General features: G+C 42.4%; 1 protein-coding gene across 1 annotated transcript; it reads right to left on the bottom strand.

Annotated features, from left to right (window-relative positions):
• Positions 1-14,422: 14,422 nt before the first annotated feature.
• LOC138583707 (chemotaxis regulatory protein ChePep-like) lies at positions 14,423-15,781 on the bottom strand. The gene has a single exon (XM_069655670.1). It carries the CDS (start codon positions 15,779-15,781, stop codon positions 14,423-14,425), a length of 1,359 nt encoding a protein of 452 aa, XP_069511771.1.
• Positions 15,782-21,410: the final 5,629 nt, after the last annotated feature.

Below are 21,410 nucleotides of genomic sequence, written 5' to 3'. Positions count from 1 at the left end.
ATAGGATGACATTTTGGAGTGTATGAAAACCATTTTCATCTTTCGGGGAGAGGAAGTAATCACACAGAAAATTGCAGCCATGAACGTGAAAGTAGGGATCTGTAGAATCAGGCTGTAGTCATTATGGGTGTAGGATGCAGGATGTCTGAGCCGCGCTGGAGGAGACATACGTTTTCACCATTTCACCTGACTAATGTCGACCTGAAAGTCACTGAGCGTAATGATATAATTTTGGGTGGGTGGCCTTTGGGAAAGATTTTTCTTGGAAACAGACAATTGACTTCAAGGAAAGTAGTCGGTGTAATTGAACTTGATAGTGTGGTTAGTGAAAATATTATGTCTCTTTTGTCACTGAGTATTAAAGTCCACAAACCTACAATTACAGTGATTCAATCCACTTATTTAATAAAAGCTTCTGTACCACTGAATGCACTGATGTGTCCGTATTTAGACGACTGAACAATCCAGTCTGTTCTCACTCTCAAGGTTTCACATAACAATGCTTATTCACAGCCTTCAGTGTCTGCATGAGGCGCACCAGGCTACGCTGTAATATAAATCCAGGAGCATTAATATTAAAGGCTCAGAGAACCTGGTTTTAGTGACGTGGAAGAATGACAGAGAAAGTCTGCTTGGGTTGGTCCTCGGGGGCGAGTGAACACGGGACCGTCACCAAGGAGACCGGGGTTCAAGTCCTGTCTCAAATCCTAAACTAAACTTTGCCTTATTGTTTCAAGCTACCCCATGATGTTTTTCCTAACCATGACCATGTAGAATATTTTCTTAAACCTACCCAAACAGACTGTTCGATGTTAACGAAGTGTTAGACAATATGCAGGATGACACACAACAGAGTGACCGCATGCGTCTGAATCTGATGCCAGAGTGCTGCGATACGGCGACCTGGGATGAGAACGTCTGTACGCACTTTAAAGCATTTTCATTGAAGTAATCAAGGTCAATCAATTTATAGCAACAGCTGTTTTTACAACAGCAACACATTTGACTCAAAATCGTCATAACTTCTGCATGTTGCTCATGTTTTGATATGATTGCTTTTAAAGATAATTTTAGCTAGCCTTAATTTGGGATTAGGTATTTATAACCCACTGCACTAGTGCAATTGTTTTTGTATACGTGCGTAGTGCATTCAGCTCCCGAATTCTAAGATCGCTGGGGGGGTGTGAGGTTTTGTCTGCACTGAGTTTGTCAAGATTAGATTTGTTGAATAAAATAATTAAAAACCCCTTACGTGATAATCAAAAGTCTGTTGCACACATACATTCATACATGCATGCAGAAAGGCCTAAATCCACATATTTAAATTTAACTAAAAGGGGTGTCATTATAATAACTAAAGATAACTTTGATAAACTAAAACAACAAAGAACTATAGGCTGATTGATGTCAATTTTTGCCAATAAAGATTTGGAATTAATCACCTTATTGTTTTGGTGTACATGTGTGCGGGCACGGTATGTAGGCTCAGCCTTCCTTAGATACAAGCAGGGGGGGCTCCAAGGAAAAAAGGTTGGGGACGGTGGCCTAAATGCATTTAAGGGTGTGAACATCGTTAGGAGAAAAGCTTGAAAATTTGAGTTTGAAAACCTCCCTTTGACCCAGTTACTCATAGGCCCAACCTGCAGCCCGACATTGCAGCGACATACAGTATTTGACATGAACATTTCTGACTTCCAGGTTCACCCCAATAAACGCTTCATCTTTGTTCACATTACGTTTGTAATGAATCGGGGCACGGGTTTAGCTCAGCGGTTAAGGCATGTGCCCCATGTATCGAGGCTCAGTCCTTGACACAGTGACACTCCGACCCTCGGCCACTTTGCCCATGTCATCCCCACTCTCTCTTCCCACATTTCCCAATCTATCAAGTGTCCTAGCAAAAGGCCCAAAAAAATCACTAATAAAAAAGTCTGTAAAGGACTTTAAAACGTTCTCTGGCTTGATGAGAAACTCTAACCACAAGGACAAACACATGAATGTTGTGTTTCATTCAGTCCTTTATTTATCACAGCTATGGTCACCTGGATCTCCTTGAACGGTACATGTTTTGTCTGTGTGTGTGACAGACAGAGAAAGACGTAAACAGACTCGGCGACCGGCCCAATGGAAAGTGACTGCTCTCTATCGCCTGTCTCACAAAACGAGATACTGAGATGTGTGTGTGTGCGTGTGTGTGTGTGTGTTTTGCTCCCAGCGTGGTTATCAGGTCCAGTAGGCGGCAGGAACAGCTGCAGTGACCCTCAGCTGATACACCACTTCAATGCAAAAGGGACAAAATTGGACTGTGTGTTTGTGTGCGAGAGAGTGTGTGAGATGAGTGTGTGTGCGTGTGTGTGTGTGGGCTGGCACAGAAGAGACAGGGTTATTTCTGTTGGCACACAGTAATTAGCTCTAAGAAGAGTCATAGTGGCTCCAAATGTTGACACATCCTGTGGTCCTGGAACAGTCAGTGCTTTGGCCATTTTTACACCCATTTCTGAGTCTCAACACATTTTCTGTTTGAGGTCCAAAGGGACGCAGATTTGTTTCCAAAATCAGTGCTTTGACTACAGACTGTCTTCTGTGGTGTGTACAAGTGATGAGAACAGATTTGTAACCCTAACACCAATCTATCTGCATTTGATGCTGTGGTTAGGGCGTAGGTATCAGCAGCAACGGTTACAGTGACATCATTTTCCAATGCAGGGGGAGCATGAAAAATCATCGCACTGTCAAAGTGCAGTTTAGAAGCCTTCCATCACATGTTCTCTTTTTTGTACGAAAAATGCTCTGTTAGTGACAGACTGTTCTGCTCAGGCGCTCCAATTTACTTCTCTTTGACAACTTTATTGTGAACAAGGCAAAAGACACTTTCAAATCCGGTTTGACTTGAACTGTGAGAATCACTGAAATCTGATTTGAAGCCACCTCTAAACCTGGCTTGGTTGTAATCTGGGAAAATCTGTCTAAATTCAATAAAATCTCGATTTGCCAAATAAATTGATTTATGCTGGAAGTCTGAACCAGGCCAACGATTCTAAACTCTGATTGTGTGTTTACAGTGGCTCTAGCTGACAGACAGTTGAGAAATATTCATGTAATGTTAACAATTTAAGGAGTCCGACACTATGATATATCAAAATATGTAAATACCAATATCAGTGATTTATCTAATTGTATCTATCTAATCTATACACTGCTTTTATCTGGTTTTACTTAAAGAGGGGTATTATGCTGTTTCACATTTTAAGACAAATACAATGTTACAGTCGTGGACATCCATACTAAACATGGGTGGAGTTTCTGTGGGTAAAAGTATGTTGGAGTAATCCCTCGCTAAAAAAGTCTCAGACAGACGCTTCACTTTGTGTTGTCAGAAAGTGGAGGAACTCTATATTTGGGCATCTGCCCGAGACACAGCAGAACTTCCTGCCCCTGGCACAGTTCAAGGACACGCCCACCCAGTAGCTCAGTCTGCCTCCAAAATTTTGTTTGCTTTTCCAAAGGACAAGAGCACCGGACATTCATTTCAAATCGAAAAAGCCGCAGGGCTGTGTGAGGGGCCTGCACAGAGCACCAGTGTGAGAGAAATGAGTTTAGATACTCCACAGGTATCACAGAGTGAAATATGAAGCTTCAAATTAGAATAACACCCCCCTTTAAACAGCAAAAGTAGCCACAGAGACTTAAGCTAGTTTGAGGATGTGTCTACAAGATCAACCTTGGATGTCATAATAACCAGAGATTTCCCAGTTCTTCCCATCTTGCTGAAACTACAAGAATGCAGCATTGTGTTCTTTAAACACCCGCTGAGTCACTGAACGGAGCTGTCTGAGGCTTTAAGCTGAGACAATGCTGCATTATACTGACGCTAACTTGCACTGATTGAGAAACTATGATATTTTAACCATCATTTATTTCATGTAAGCCTCAGTTACTCACATGGAGTCAGTAAATGGAGCTCTGGCTCCGGCACATCCAATTCAGAGAAGCCAGTGGTTTTCTTTTGTACTCGTGTTGGGAAATGTCCTTTCTGGCATTTGATGATCCAGCTCCATTTTTAGCGCTAATCTCAGCAGACTCCACTCTTCACAGAAACAAAACCTGATCGGCTCACAACGTTTTGTAACTGGGGGGTTGTAATTCTTCCTCAATTTGAAAGCATGAACTCTTTACACACACACACACACACAGACACACATGCATCCCATTATTAGTAACATTTTACCAGAACACTAATCAGCTGTTAGCTGTGTTTGACAAAGTGTTTACAGTAAACGACACACACGGGGTGAAAGTGGAAAATCGTACTGCTAATCCTGATAATGAGTTAAAGCCACATTAAGCCACAGTCTTTAAAGTCAAACTAATACATCCACATGTTTCCTGCAGGTTGTGGTTTCCTTTCCGATAAATACAACAACATAAAGCTCAGCTGTGATGATTACAACCAGTGCTACTGTGGATTTGTGTGTGCTTCCTTGATGGCTCTCATCACATGAAATAAAAGTTGTTGAGTATTTTTGTCACTCTCTGAATGATTGGCTGAACTCACACTACAAGGACGCACTGTACAAACACTGTACTGATATGGATCTCTATTAACTTCATATGCGGCATGTAAACATAAACCAGATTTGGAGATATTTGGCGGTTGCAGAGACATGAAAAATAATCAGCTGAACTGCTTTATCCTATGAAACACAAATATTTAATGTGTCACTCTCTGGTCCACAAACATGGACATATGGATGGTCATGTCTCTGGTGATGATGGGGTGTTTAGATTGGACATTTATGAAGCCTTGCTCCGTGCAGCTGTTAAAAATTAAACGCAGATTAACCTTTATGATGACAGACTCAAACACTGTGCAGAAAGAGAGGGATTCGGTCCATGAAGGCTGTGATATTTCAGCTAAAATCTCACCACACTCAGGTTTTCTTAATCTGCCACACTTTTTATTTAAATGTAAAACTGTGTCGGGTCAGAAAATTTACACTGTCACACTGTGAGTCCCTAAATTAACCAGCTCGTCCTCCAGAAAAGCTGATAGGTAGTTAACCCTGTGTTTGAGGGAGGTCAGGCTGCATGAGGACATCAGAGGAACGAGGGGTTATTGAGGTTGGTTGTGGCTAATGTATCTTTTTCTCTCTCAGCTTCTATAAATCACAGTCAGCTTACTGACGCTGGCCCGGTGACAGGAGGGGCGGAGCTAACAGGAACTGGGCTGACTTGTTGTCCTCATGTTTAAGGTTTAGTTTAACTGTGTAGGATGTAGATTAGTGCCGATCAGGCAGATTGTCATTAGTCTGAATAAGAACATAGGGTAGAACAAACAGTCAGGCATCCCACTTCTTCTCTTTATAATCTGTAATGCTGTATGATATTTATGATATGCTTGTGAACAAACTGGGAGTTTACAATCTTCAAAACCCTCCTCTGAGGAAATTGACCTAAAATAACACTGAACTAAAGTTTTGGGGGCCACAAAGAGGAATTAGGAGAGAGATGAACTGAAAAATATGTAATTTTCTAGCTTTTGTTGTTATACCTACAGGTACAATGAAAAAGAACTCAGGGGGAATTCACTAAGAATGAATTGCGGCCACTGATAGGTCCATAAATTGCATCCACTATCTGCCCCGTCTCAAGGTCTGATTCACAAAGCAAATTGCACTAATTATATATAAGCGCAAACACTTCCATAAAGTTTAGCAGGTCTGTGCAGTTTGCTCTTGGTTTGTGTCTGATTATGGAGAGCAGCTGTCTGTACCTCCACTCTCTGCTGCGCGGTGCTGTGCTTTCAGGCATCAGCGCACACTGACAAAGCTCTACTCGATGCACAGATCGATGATGAGGAGGGAGAGGAGGGGGCAGCTCTTTAACAGTTTATTGTAAAGTCCAGACTCGGCAGGTTTTTACTAGTTTAACTGTCTGTAATGCAGCTTCATTGTATAAACAAGCATGCAACAGCAGCTTGTCCAATTAATAATCCCTGTCATGCGTAACAGCTCCGGACCGTCTGCACACGTGGACAAAGTGTGCCCGTGTGCCTGTGAGCCTCGCACAGCCCCGGACTGATTGGTCTCCCGATTATAATAATAATGACAATTTATTATTAACAGATTGTTTTTACAGACAAACACATTTTTTGATCACACAAAAGACGGGATTGTAGTCATGATCAGTGTAAACTCAGAGCGTGACAGCCCTTATAATAATGCGCCGCAGTTACCACCAGCTCTCTGCACACGGTAATATTTTCACTCTAATTGCGTGGTGCTTATTAGGCGCTTTTTGCCACAAGGCTCAATTACATATTAAGGGGCATGTGTCAGAACACAAATATGCACATTAGTCAAGCAAACCTAAGTACTTGGTATTGTGATGGCACACCTGAGCATGACAATGCCACAGTGCCGTTTTAACCAGGCACTTCTCACATTTGTCCCTAAGGTTTCATTGCAAAATGAAATGTCAAACATTTTGGAGTGTATAGTTCATGTTATTTATGTCAGCTAGAACACGGAAATTGACCCAGTATCAAAAAAAGGCGGGTTTTTTTTATTCATCTCCTTTTGTATTTGTTCCAGACTCTTTAATGCAAAGACACAAAGCTGTGGTTTCCTTTATTCTGTGAGTTTTTCCCCAAGAGGGTTTAGAGTACGGCATGACTGAAGCATCAAAGCAGCTTTTTTTTGCCAAAACATACACACAGCTACGAGCACATATGCAAACAGCTATAGAAACACACGAATCGCAAACACACAGTAAGACACATAAATGCTGGGAGAGATTGATTCATACACACACTGGCAGGGACATGCAGATGCAGAGAAGAAGACATGCACACACACTAACAGATGTGCTGCATTGGGCTACAGTGTGACGTCTTAGTGTGACCCCCACCCCGCTTATTAATTGATCCAGAATGTTTTGGCTCCTCTGGCTTTCCATACCAAACCACTGCTTCAGACAAATGTTTGTCTGTAGTGTATCATGCTCTGCTGCACTTCAAATTGAAGTTATATTATGTAAAATTATTTTAAATGCTCAACAGATAAGACTGCTTTCGCAAGAGTTAATCCCGAGATGAGGCTAAATGTTTTTATTGTGGATTTTGTTGCTTAGAAGCAGCACAAAGACAATAAATATTTCAAGCAAGCATTGAGTTGTTTCCAGGTGATATTGAGTAATAGATTTCTAGGAATAACACTACTGCTAACAACAAGAGCAGTTTGAAATACGTCAAAGCAACAAGCAGGCACACCCTGACTCTCTTTTAAAGGAAGAGTTAAAATCTGTTCTCTGTGTTCCCCCAAGTGTCACAGCTATCGGACAAAGACAGCAGGGCTGTGATCAGCCTGATTATATTACATTTCAAAGCTTCTTACGTAAGGGACAAAGACATGTGTCTACTGTAGAGTTTACTGACCCTTTGACATAACAGGGAGGTTGAGAAGGTGGCCAATGTGAACTGAAACTGACCTTTTGCACAACTTTTACGATGGAGCCGTCAGGTGATGCCAGCGGGGGTCTGAGTGATCCTTTTTTGACGCCTCACCTCCCAGCGGTGGTCGGACTTTGAGGAATTTCTGCAGTGAAAAGGAAACATATGACACAGTGTTAATCTCTTTTACATTTTCAACACCATCGGTTTGCTCCTGTAATCTTCATTTTTTAACAAGGCAGCGGGGTATTGCAGGAAAATACCATCAATTACTTCTTTTATTGCTAAATTCCTTCGTACTTTTGCATTGTAACATGGGTTAGTCTCGATGTAGGAGGACATTTGTATGTGAATTTGTGTGGTGGAACCACAGACTGTATTAAAAGATGGACGACATGACAGCTCCCTAAAAGTGAAGCCAAAACATTTAGAGCGCCCCCTGCTGACTGGCTGCAGTATAGGTCATAAAGCCCGCCTCCTCCATGTTAACAGATGACATGAGTCAAACTACAAAATCAAAATACATTTTTCTCAAACATGGTTTCTGTCATTATAGTTAGTTCTTATCATGCTGAGTTACGTCCATGTGTTCATTTTTCTGAAAAGTTTATTTTTAATGAGTTATTTGATGCTGTTAAAAGGATGATTGACAGCTCTGTTGACAAATACGGCTGCTGCAGCCGATCTGTTCTGGATTAGCAGAGTAAAGGAAGAATGGCGAGAGGAGACGTAACTAAAACAATCACTACAGTCACTGAAGTTTCCATATCTGTGAACGTCTGCTTCAACACAAGAAGCTGTTCTGCTGTTAAACACGCCGGCATATCAATCTGAACATCAGTTTCTATAATTTTTTTGCTTTCGCTAATTTTTGGTCGTGTTGATTTAAGCGCACACTTTTTGACCCTGCATTGTCCCGGGCATCATGTACACAGATGTTGCAGCGTGAAGAATAAATATACTGCTTTGACAAGTCCAAAGAGGCTAAGATTCGACTAATAAAAACATGCATGGTTCATCAGTAATGTGTGCTTAACTTCCTGAGACATACTTAAAGACATTCAGAATGTTTGATATCAGAGGGCAGAGCCGGCACATGTGGCCTGTTCCTGGAAGTGGTTTCCTTGTCGAGCATGTGGAAGTGCTAAGATGATAGATGCTTTATGGTTAAGTCGGATCCTTCAGCAGGTCACTCAAAGGTCAAAGGTTTAAAGCAGATCTTTTGGTCTTTAATGCGCCACATCCAAAGTGCAACAGGTTAACATAATGTGTGAAGAGACAGCAGGCTCAAACCCCATCATGGCACAGTGATCAGTCAAACAAGGTAAGCTGGTCCGTGCAGGAGGGTATGTTTGTATGCAGCGTGGTAACTGGCCTTCGTCGCTCCCAGTCAGTGGGTAATATACAGCCATTCTGCTCAAGGTCGTACATTCAATGGCGAACTAGCAGCATGGATAGAAGTAGTTTGATTTTCATATAGTGGAAGGAAAAGTAAAGGTGTAGAGGTTGTTCTTGCCTTGGACATAAGTATTGTGGTTTTGAGTCCTTGTGGTCAATGTTGATACTTTTTTTAAGGAATTCCAGGATTTTTATCAAAAACCCTAAGGTTTTTTTAATCACATGTCTTTTATTAATCACTTACGTGGTAGTATCTGCTCCACCAATGACAAAAACAAATCAGTGTTGTAAGTCTTCTTCATGGTATTTTAGAGCTTGCAGTGTCCTGGAGAAAACAAAACTTTTTGCTTGCATATCACACATTTTGTGTCATACACCTAATGTGTCCAATGAAACGCTTTCGCAAGTTTTTATGTACCTCCATCTTGACTTTACATGATGATATACACCTAAGAAACAAATAATTTGATATAAATTATTTCTAAATAATAATGCAGACTCATGCACTCTGCTAGCGACTTCATGTGAACTTTCATGATTTGAAAGCACCAAATGGCACACCTACATCCACCAATGGTATCTGCAGTGATAACGATATATGAGGTTCTTTTTCTTCCTACAGTGACCCATGATGAGTTTCACAATTTAAGTAAAACACTGAGAATAGGACACAGGTTGTATTTCTTTAGATCCTGCTTGAATGCATCTATACATTCAAAGCAAGTTTTGCACAATATGAACACGTCCATCAGGTGTGTAAAAAAAAAACATCACGCTGGTGCATGAAATTTCCCCAGAATGTGAAGACAAAGGAGGAGAAGTGCTGCTGGGTCTTTGTAGTAATCGCATACAGGTGCTCTTTGGAGCACTTCGGGTTCAGGTTGAAGGGGTCATTGCATGGGTGAAAAAACTCAAAACCAAGTTGGCTGCAACGTGTCGGCTTAATTTAAGAGTTTATTCTTGCCATGTGAAGTAAAGGCTTTTTAATTCTACAGAAATCCTACAGAGTGCCTTGGGTTGTTTTTTTGAAGGACAATAGCATTTTACACTTTTTGACTGAGTTTTGTCACCCATGCAACGACGCCTTCACTAGATGAATTTCCCCAGCATGCGCTTTGCTAAAGACAAAGAAGAACAGAACTCAAAGGCGATGTAAGGTTGGCCTCCTGATAAGGCTTAGAAGTTGGCATCGTAGCTCACAACACTGTTGTTCTTTGCGATCATTATGTTTACTTTGAGCAACGACGGCTGTTAGAAACAGCTTCCAATACAGCTCTGGAATAAAGGAAACACCGGGGTAGTATTGGTAGGGACGTGTTTAGAAAATAGAATACAATCCAGAAATCAGATCAAACCATTTATGAAACTGAAAAATGAATTGTACTGTTCGAGATCATGGTGACATTAGTTATAGGTCGAGATGATCGAAAGATAAACAGTATGCTTTCTGGGGCCCAGATGCTGGGGGGAGCAGAGAACTTGTTCATCCTAGTCTAAACCAGGTTCCCAAAGCTTGCTGAATTACGGATGTTCCTTAAATGCATCACCTGCAAGCTATTGGGAGAAGCCATTACTTTCAATACCAAAAATGTTTATTTTATTTTTCGTTGCTTTAGTGAAATGTAGCGTGTTTAAAAGAAGCTTTTTAAAGTCAGCTCAGAAAGCTGCTCCTGGCCAGGCTTAAGAGACAAACTATAGCCAGGAGGCCGACGTTAATCTGGCTGAACAGGAAGTAGCCAGCGTTCGTGAAGGCAACACCACCACCACGTCTTTCTCAGAGAAGGAAGAAATAGCTAAGAATTTATTATTTTTACTGCAGAATTTGAACCCACTTTGACTTCTGTGATTGTAATCATGCGTGTCTGTGCAGCCTCTACAACTACGACATAGTATTCATTCACTGGACCTTTTCAGGGACCCAGCCGTTTCTGTGGGCGGGCATGCTAAACAATATTAAGAGACATCATGCAGCGATAAACATTAAAATTGCTGGTAAATAATTATTTTGGCTTCAATTCTCGCATTCCATTCACGACTGAACAGCACTGGAGCTCAAAAATGGTTTGTGTTTGATGTTTTTCCATTTATTTTTTCATTTGACGCTTTCCCTCTTTGCATTCAGTGTGATGTTTGTCTGAATCGACCCCCATGCCCCTCCTCTTCCCCGCCCCTCAATCCCCTGCAGAGCATAAATAGAGTAATGCAAGATAATGGACCGAATAAAAAAGGGAAAACCATTTACAACTGTGTTAGACAAACACTGCTGTGTGGCTGACATTATAAAACAACCAGGCCTGCATTTTATTTTGTCTTGATTTATTTGCCCTGAACATCCAGGCATGTGTTTCTGCAGTATTTGAATTTTGGAAATACAAATCATAACTTTTATGAGATGAACGTTTAAACCGAACTTCAGTATCATTAGGTTATTATACATCAAATGTTTTAAGAATGTGACTGGCTCACAATACAGAAACATAGTGTCAGCCCTGTGGTCTTTATATGGTTGTGTTTCCACTTTCAGAAATGCAAAGCAGTGGAGCCTACAAGCACTATTCATCATTAAAAGCATGAACTCCATGTGTGTTTCCCTCCTTTGGCCTTCTTTCAGATGCTGGGTATCTCACTGAGAGACAGAAACAGGGGCTTTGAGGATAAGGGGAACCACACCATCAGCCCTCCTGATATCTCTCTCACTCACAACAGCCCTTTCTCTCCTTTCTACTTACTCACTACATCTTTCAGTGAAAGGTTGACATGAATTTTATATGCCTGCACATGGTTTCTATTTGACTCCCAGCCTTGCTTGCCTCCTCTATTTCGACTTTTGCCCGATTTCCCATCTTTGTCTCCCTGTGTCACCATGCTCCTTGTTGCTACTCTTTAAATGCCACTCTGCTCCCCTGCTTGTCTTCCCCTACCACGATGCCACCTTTCACTCAATGAGTCATCCAAACTTAGCAACAGAACAGAATATGATGTTTGTGTTTGCCTTTCAAAATAACACATACAAGCTTTTTAGAATCTGACATCACTATATTGGCAGGACATCTATTCTCCGTGTGTTTTAAAATGCATACAATCACTACAAAATGATTTACTGTTGCCCAAACACACTCAGCAGTCATGTAACACCTTGATCCCACAAATATTCACTCCCTTTTGCATTTGCTTGCATTACTTGCGATGTTGTGATGTCACAAAGTGCCGCATGTGGAAAAAAACTGTCTGAAACTTTGCGTTCACAGCAGCCTGCAGCTGACATACAAACCTACAAATTAGAAACTTCACCCACCTTTAGTATGGACATCCAACATTGTAAAATTATATAGATGTCTTAAAATGTGAAACAGCATAATACCCCCTCTTTAATAATAGCTGAATTGACTGGTTTTTACTGGCCACTGAAGCAGTTCCAACTGTAGAATCTAAAGCCCTGTGTCCATATTGCGCCTTTTTCTGAGCGCCAGCATCTTTTTCAGTTGTTCCCAATAAGGACAGAGCGTATGCGACCGCCTAGAGAAAAAGTGCTGCACACAGCGTCTTTTTTGAGCGGCTGCTCCGACCGCTTCGGGTTGAAAATTTCTGACCTTTTCAGAAAGGCGCTGGTGTCGCCACCGCTGATTTTTCAGGCAACCAATCAGATGGATGCCACTCGTCACCCTGGTTACCATCAAACATGGAAGAGCAACTTGTTTTGGCCGTTTCTGTCCACCCGGAGCTGTACATATGACAAACAAACAGTATCACAACAGAGACCGAAAAGCCTATTTGTGGAAGCAGATCGGCCGGACAATGAACAATAAATGTTATATATAAATGTACTTGATAAAACTAAATATTTAGCTAATATGCATGTTCACACTGCCAGTTAGTGGAAGCACACCAAAAAAAAAGCTCTGGTGCAAGCCACCTCTAAACAACAAAGAATGAAGCCTGTGTGACTCCATGCGCTCCTCAATCTGTTGCCAGCTAATTAGCCCAAAACATTGGAAGGGCTGTTTTGGCTTCAATTCAGGCTTTGAGCAATGCAACAGCATCCACCACAGACAGAACTCGGTAAGTTTGGTTTCTAACATGCTATCCAATGTTAGCATGTAAAGCTAGCTAACGTTAACCCGGTATACATTAGCTTTGCCAGGTTAGCCTATGTATTGTGTCATTTGTGTCGTATTTGCGGTGGACACTTGTTGTGTTGTGAAGCATATGACAAATAAACTTGCTCTACTGCAAATATGGCACAAATGACACAATACATAGGCTAACTCATCAAAGCTTATAGTGGGTTAACGTTAGCTAGCTTAACATGCTAACATTGGATAGCATGTTAAGCATTACTTAAGTATATAAATTGCACCCTTAATGTAAAGTGTGACCATTATCCTTTACTGAAGGGGTTTAATGATGATATAAATGTAATCTTTGTGTCATACTACATCCCATTCTCCAACCTCGGGCCTCTTCTGATCCTCTGCTTTAAATTTTCTCCTCCCTCTCTGACCCCTTCCTATCCAATTCCTCTATCCATTGCTCTCTCTTCCTTTTTTTTGACTCTTACTGACTCTTGTGTCACCTCCATCCCTCCTTGCCTATCTCTCTTTCCAACCTTAACAGGATATGTGAGCCAGGCCTGACAGTGTGTGGTAACACAGAAGGCAGCTTAGACGCCCCCCCCAAAACACCAGCCTGTCAATCTTGCTAACTCAATACAGGCAGCCTCCAAGATTGCCAGAGTGATATGACTGGAAAATCTAGGTTATATTTTGGAGCACAGCAGAGTTATGATGGAACCAATATACACAAATATTGTTATACTTCAGGCAGGACGACGAGGATCTACATGGAGAAAGAGCGATCTGACAGTTTGAAGAAGGGAGGAGTGAGAAAAGCTGGGCCCCCAAAGTGAAATGGATATTCCTCTCCCCATGACACAAAAATGAGTTTGTCTGTGACGGTTATGTAACATGAGGTCTCGTGAACAACAGCGTTTGTTTCATAGCGAGGTCTGCATCAAAGGTATCAATGGCAAATCAACAACAAACTGGAAGTGTCTCACAACACTGACGCCCTCTTCAGGAAGAGACAGAGCAGGCTGTTCCCCCTGAGGAGACTCAGATCCTTCAGTGTTCGCAGGAGGTTCATGAAGGCCTTCTACCAGTCTCGGGAAGAGACAGAGCAGGCTGTTCCTCCTGAGGAGACTCAGATCCTTCAGTGTTTGCAGGAGGTTCATGAAGGCCTTCTACCAGTCTCAGGAAGAGACAGAGCAGGCTGTTCCCCCTGAGGAGACTCAGATCCTTCAGTGTTCGCAGGAGGTTCATGAAGGCCTTCTACCAGTCTCGGGAAGAGACAGAGCAGGCTGTTCCCCCTGAGGAGACTCAGATCCTTCAGTGTTCGCAGGAGGTTCATGAAGGCCTTCTACCAGTCTCGGGAAGAGACAGAGCAGGCTGTTCCTCCTGAGGAGACTCAGATCCTTCAGTGTTTGCAGGAGGTTCATGAAGGCCTTCTACCAGTCTCAGGAAGAGACAGAGCAGGCTGTTCCCCCTGAGGAGACTCAGATCCTTCAGTTTTTGGGGACTAGATGGGGGTCGAGGAGGGATCAGAGGGTTGGGAGTTAGGAGGAGTGGTGGACTCCTTCTTCTTCTTCCACCTTTGTGGCTTCCTCAACCCCAAAGCGTGCCGGAACTTTTTCCAGGCTGAAGGCTCCTTTCTTGATGGTGAAGCTCCAACCTCCTCCCTGAGTTCAACCGGCGGTGGATCAGGAAGAGAAGACTCATGAATGTTGATCTTTTCAGAGTCTTCATCCTCCTCCTGGAGTTCCACTGCCGGTGGATTAAGGAGGGACAACTCTCGACTGTCGGTCTTCGGAGTGTCTTCATCTTTCTCCTGGAGTTTGTCTGTCAGTAGGTCATTAAGGGAGGACTCATGACTGTCGGTCTTCTTAGAGCCTTCAACCTCCTCTTGCATTTCGAGGGCCGGTGATTTAGGGAGGGATGACTCTTGACAGTAGGTCTTCTCAAAGTCTTCAACTTGCTCCTGGAGTTGGTCTGTCAGTAGGTCAGGGAGGGACGACTCATGACTGTCAGTCTTGTCAGAGTCTACAACCTCCTCTTGCATTTCCGGGGCCGGTGTATCAGGGAGAGATGACTCCTGCTCTTTGGTTTTACCTTGAGAGTCTGTCATTTCCTCCTGGCGGTCGACTGTCGGTGGATCAGGGAGGGAGGTGTCCTGCTGGCATGGCTCAGTGTCATGCTTCTCCTCACAGCTGGAGATATTTCTGTGAGGAGGCATGTGCTTCTCTCTCTCAGCCTTGAGCTCTGTAGAGAGCTCAAGGTTGAGAGAGGTCTGGACGCTGAGCCGAGTTTTCAGCTCCTCGTTCTCCTGTTGGAGCAGTTGCTGGAGGTTCACCTGAATCCTCAGCTCTTCCAGCTCCTTTAAGAGAACCCTCTCCTTTTCAAAAGCCGTTTGCTGCAGAATGTTTATCTCCTCCGCCATATTTTGACGGAGGGCATCCTGTTCAGCCCTCAGATTAGTAATAACAGTCTGGTACTCCAAAACTACACCAGCATGAGTCTGGACTTCCTTCTCCAGTTCACGGTTCAGGAAGTCAACCTGCTGTCTGACAGTGGGGACTTCTGTGTCGTACTTTAGGCTGAGGTTTTTGTAAGAGACTTTGAAGTTTTCAAGGTCTTCTTGGAGAAGTTTGTTCTTCTCCTTCTCCTGCTGCAGCTCCTTCATCAACTTCTCCTGGCTGATTGAATGTGCCACCTGCAGCTCCTCGTAATCTTTTTGAAGATTTTTCTTACGATTAATCTTCACTTTTCTCACCTGAGCAGTAATCTGTCCGAGTTTGAGGGTTTTGTCATCATTGTAATAATTCAGTTTCTCTAACTCTTTCCTCTGTTGTTTGCTCCTGTTGATGTACACGTCTTTCATTTTTTTTGTTTTAGGTAACTGATTTTGTGTCGTCCTCAAGTCATATTCGTACTGCCTATTTTGTCAACGGAGACCCTCAAGCTCCATCAGTTCCGCCTGATTGAGCTGCTGAGCTATGACCTATACTGAAGCCAGTCAGCAGGGGGCGCCCGAAATGTTTTGGCTTCACCTTTAGGAAGCTGTCATGTCATCCATCTTTTTATACAGTCTATGGGTGTGAAACCTAAACAAAAATCAACCGAAGCCAACTAAACAAAGTCATTCCGCCACGCAGATCGCACTGGCATGTCGCAGGACCGGGTAGAGCAGAGCAGCGAGAGGAGAGAGTGTGCAGGTCGACGGACAGCTCTTAAATTCCCCTGGGAGACTGGCCAGGCACTCCCAGGAGGAGCGAAACTCCGCCCACCAGTAACCTACAACCAAAACCAGGAGAAGGAAAACCAGCAGGCTGTAATAGGACGCCGTCACAAACTGTATCAGAATACATGTTTAAAGTAACCCTCCCAACCCAGGGTATAACCATGAGATTCATTAATAGGCTGCTTTCTCAAAACACTGTGGCACTGTTGAGTCTATTAATCTCAGTGACCAAACATTTATTATACACTGATTCCAGTTCTGTCACATTTCATACAGTCTCCCTCTCCAATGCTCTTAACTCCACCTCACTGTAAGTCTGACCTACAACTCTCTTTGCTCTTTAGCTCTGTGCTAAATTATATCATGGAGGTCGAGCCAGACAGTTGGACTTTGATTTGGTAAACATGGTCTATGTTACAGAGATTTTGAGGGTAATCAATTTGACCGTGACGGTCTGGAATGTAGTTTGCCTCAAATTGTATCATGCTGAGTCAGGTTACAGTTGTTGGGGAGCAGGCCTGGAGGTTTCTGTCCTTAAAAAGCTGTTTCATTTATCAGATAATCAATACTCTCATCGTCTTCATTGGCTCTCTCCCTCACACAGACTTTAGATCAATTGATATATTTCATTGCCACATAATTTCTCAGATTTGTGTGGCCTGGTTCAATAAAGGTAATAGAGTATCACTGTATTGACAATAAAAAATGTTTCCACAGACATAATGAAGAATGAGTCTCGCTAATGTGAGCTTTCTCCACTGTAAACTGATGCTTGGAGTATTTGTTGTTAAAAAACTTTTTGCGACTTTTTTTTTTGGACCATATTCGTTAAAAAAGATGGAATAGTTGAACAGTATTAAATTAAATTGTAGCACAGACAAAAAAGCACCTCTAACATCTCACACATGCTCAACACATACGTTTTGGCTGTTTCTATATGTCTGTGTGTCTTCCACAGTCAGTTTTCATCCAGAGAGAAATCTGCTCAAAACAACCAGTTGTACCTTAAGTGTCTGCAACTTCCTAACGATGACTTCCTCAAGCTTAAATAAACAAGCCATGTAAAAATATGAATCCAGTGTCCAATAAAGTGTCTCAAGTAAATAAAGCCTGCAGACTGCAGTTAGGTGGGGGTCTGCAGTAATAAGTGTTGTGAGGGTGAAGGTGAGGAGCAGAAGGTGACAGGATTAGGTCGTCTCATGGCTTTACTCTGCAGGATTCTTGTTTCACAGGAATTTACAAGATATGTTGTTGCATTTATAATATCAGTGAAAGCATTCTGACAGCTGATTTTTTTTGCATTTATTTCATTGTTTTTGTAGCAATAAAAATACTTTAAGAATTATATAAATCTTTTATCCACGACCAAAAAAGTACTACTGCTCCTGAGGCCTGTTCTGTGATCCAACAAATAAATATCATCTGTTGTACTGTACAGTTCATTTTTGTTTTAGTGTGGTTTATATTTGTTTCTTTTATTTTCATGTGTTTAAATGTCACAAAGAAACACCTTTCTCAATGTAATTTTATTTTTTCTCAATTGATAACTGAACCACAGTTTATTGGAGACATATACCAAAAGCACACAACTGCTGTAATTAACTTGATGCAAGTTTGAGGGCCATGCAGATTTTTTAAAAACAGAGGTGTATTTCCAGGGAGTGAAGGAGGGATGAGGAGAGAGGAGATGAAAGTGAGGTTCCTCCCTAACTTCTTTCTCTTAGGATGCAAAGGGAAGACAGAAACATGAAGAAAGTAAAGACGGTACAAATTGTTGAAGGTTTTTAGAAACTTCCAACTAACCAACTCGCTACAACATTTAAACCAGTCCGAGATTTACCTCGACACCCGCCCACTCAACATCCTCTCTGCTCTCTTCACCTCTGCCATGAGGTCCAAACTGACAATACTGAGAAACACTGGTGACTTGAGAGGTTTTCAGTGCTTTCTGTCGTAAAGTGTTCAGCTCTTGCTTAGAGATCGGGCCCACTTAATGCAGTTTACGAACAGGCAATATGATTGCTGAGGGGGTATAAAGAAAGAGACATTTTTCATGTTACAAATCTGTACAATTAAAACTATTTTAAGTGTGTTATTTTAAAGTCACATAATGTTTGCTGTCATTATCTAAGTCGAGGTTAATTTACCACTACAGTAAATTGACCTTGGGTGAACATTAATATGCATTTTAAGTTCCACACTGTGACTATTTTTATCTACATATAGTGACACATACACTCAATACTGTTATAATGTATGTTTTTTTGTTTTTTTTTATCAAGGCCCACAGGTAGGTTTGAGTTTCAAGTCATATTCAACAAATCACACATATTAAAAGGTATAATAAGAAGGATTTTTCCTGCATTTTGTCAACAACACATTCAAACTGGGCCCCTCCTCCTGGGCTCTTCATCACCAGAAGCTCACTCACACTCTCTTGTGTGAGAACACGCCCGCCCCGCTGAGCTAACACCGACAGCATCACGGTTACCGTTGTGCTAGCATGGTAACAACCAGTTACCTTTGTGCTAGCATGCCAATTATCATTGCGCTAGCATGCTAACCGCCTGTTACCTTTGCCCTAGCATGCTAACCGCCGGTTAGCTTGTCCTACCCAATTTGAGGCACCCACCTGTCCAAAAGAAAGATGGCAAACTCTGCATCGCTCTTTCGCCATGTTCGCCGGTCTGAAGGGGGCCCAGTTGCTAATTTGAACCACTCCCACACTCACCTATATTTGTATATTTGTAAAAGTCTATATTTTATTTTTCTAGGAAAATCCTCCTTATTATACCTTTAATTATAAATTAAATAAAGCTAAGATATCAGCAAACCCTCCTGAAAGACAGATCAATTTGGCTTTTTGTGTAGATTTGCTGATCTGTGTAATAAACATGTACTATGTCACACCTCTTCATGGTAAATGGTGAGTTGATTGCACTTATACATAGCTTCAGTGGGCCAGACCTGGACTGGCCATCGCAAGACATTTGGGGTTCATGGGGTCATGAAGCTACGGTCCAAAAACTAACCCTGCTATAACTAAACATTTATCTCCTGAGCAGCCACTTCACTTAAATCTCCAGCCCTTTCACAGAGTGCTCTTCATCATCTCTTCACACTCTCACATCATTGAAAAGGACAATTTTATCACACGGTTCATGTACAGAAAGAGCAGCTGTTACTTTGGTCCAGTTCTGGAACTGAGATGTAGACTCTTAAATCACAGTTTCATAATTCTCAATGCAGACTGTATTTAGGCCGGTTGCCAGGCAGAGAGAATTATTATGGGCTGGTTTTTCCCACAAGAGGTGGGTGGGATATGAGCTTCAGATTTCTGAAGTCACTAATCTTTACAGTAACAGACTGTGAACCTGATATGTGGTCTCTTTCAAAACTAATCAGTCAAAGCTGAATATTGTCATTTTGAACAGCCTTTTCAGTGGGTGTAGATTCTTTTTGTTGTTGAGTCCTCCTGTGGTTAATGAGCTGGTTTAGTTTCTTCAGCGGAGATGACAGAGATTTCTGACCTGATACTGATCATAAACCACACAGACGCACACAGAGGATGTGGTCAGAGAGCTCGTCAAAGGGAGGTCTGTAAAACTACGTTCTAAAAGCCAAAAGGCCAACAGGCTACTGACACTAAGCTCTCCAGAGTCCTGCGACTCTGCCTCTCTTTGTGTTTGTGTGTGGACGTCACCTCTGGTTTGTATCAGTCTCTCTTTCTCACAAACATTTATCTTCCTGGCTCTCTTCCCTTAACCTTATTTTAGCAGCCCAGCCCAAAGCCAGGCCAAGCCGGGCCAAATCAAACAGTTTGGAAATCTTTATCTGCTGCTACGCTCCTTATCTCCTCAGTTGGCCGCTCGCTCCGGCTGCTTGCTCGCCTTTGCTCACTCGGGCACTTCTTAGTAATCTGTTTTTCCCATGAAAATGTGGGTTGTTTTATCATTACTTTAGTTTACAAATCATTTGTGTAATTGTCTTATATCTGGATCATGTTCTCAGTGTGTGAACTGTGTCACATTATTAGTTTTCATCATCATAAGCAGATAACCATCACCTGTGGACAGCCGTGAACGTGCCCCTCGACTAGGCTGTCAAATGACACAATCAACCAGAATATTGACAAGTGATTGAGAACTACTGAAAATTATTCTTGTGTTTTGAGGGAGGGGCTCCAGATGTGAGCTTTGCTATTTTCCTGGCACGGAAAAACAGACCCACCCTGCGTGTCTTTAACCCTGGATTGACCTTTGTCTGTCTGTGATCTACTGCTATTATCCTAACCTACATCTGCCAGTCAACTGAAGGCCGGCTGCAACTGCAAGAGGTCACCATGCAGCCTCCACCTAAAAATACCATCACCTTCTCCTCCTGAATTTGAATCGTCAGTATTTTGACAAAAACCTTTCTGTTTATTAAAAAACTTTGGCAAAAAGGAAAGAGAACATTTTATGCATCGAAATCAGAATAAATGAGTCTGGCCAATCCATTGACAAGTTGGTTCTCCTGCAGGGCGTGGTGCTACTGCTTCCACAACCTGGACTTGTGTGTGTTCCTGTCTGGCCAGCATGTGTAGAGGTCTGGCAGAGAGATACTCCCACCAGGGTGTTCCTTTACGGATAACTGTGAGAAAATCTAAAAGGCTGGAGACGGACAGTGTTTCTCAAACTGCGGTTGAGGTCAGGACCCAATGCTCTGACAGCCTTCACTGTTATCCAGGGCTGGATTTACACAGGAGTGGTGCTCAAGGACACTTGATCAGGGTGGAAACGCAGTCATGTTGAAGAGCAAGGCTTGGACCCTTAAGCTGGGGTACACAGGGTTTCTTAGGGACGACATTGGTAAAAAAAAAAACATAGTAACCTTCAGGGCCGGATCAAGGCATAGGCGATATAGGCGCCACGTTCTGGGACGGGGGCCTGGCTTGAGCCTCAAACATTTAAATTTAGCCTTTGGTACAATGTTAAATGTAAGCCTACTGCCAGATCCCTCCCTCACTCCCTCACTGCGCACTTCCCCAAACAAATTACAACGAGCGGTTCAGGTCCAGGTGGACAGCATATGACAGAGAAAGGGAAAAAAGAGAGACAGCATCATGTGATGTAGAGAGAGAGAGAGAGAAAGAGAGAGAGAGAGCGAGAGAGAAAAGAGACCGCACAAATGAAGTGAGAGAGGAGAGAGTAGCAGCTGATAAGAGGGGCAGCACGACTGCTCACTCAGAATGCGTATTGTGAGTGTCTTTTAATATTACAATAAACTA

Source organism: Semicossyphus pulcher, unplaced genomic scaffold, assembly GCF_022749685.1.
Source record: "Semicossyphus pulcher isolate SPU_LCO1_2020_fin unplaced genomic scaffold, fSemPul1.0.p SCAF_9, whole genome shotgun sequence".
NCBI classification, from domain to species: Eukaryota; Metazoa; Chordata; class Actinopteri; order Labriformes; family Labridae; genus Semicossyphus; species Semicossyphus pulcher.
Note: the sequence above shows the minus strand (reverse complement) of the source record. Positions and strands in the feature narration are given on the sequence as shown.

What these genes read in the sequence shown, in the direction of transcription:
- LOC138583707 (XM_069655670.1), bottom strand. Translation starts at nt 15,781, where the DNA reads ATGAAAGACGTGTACATCAACAGGAGCAAACAACAGAGGAAAGAGTTA.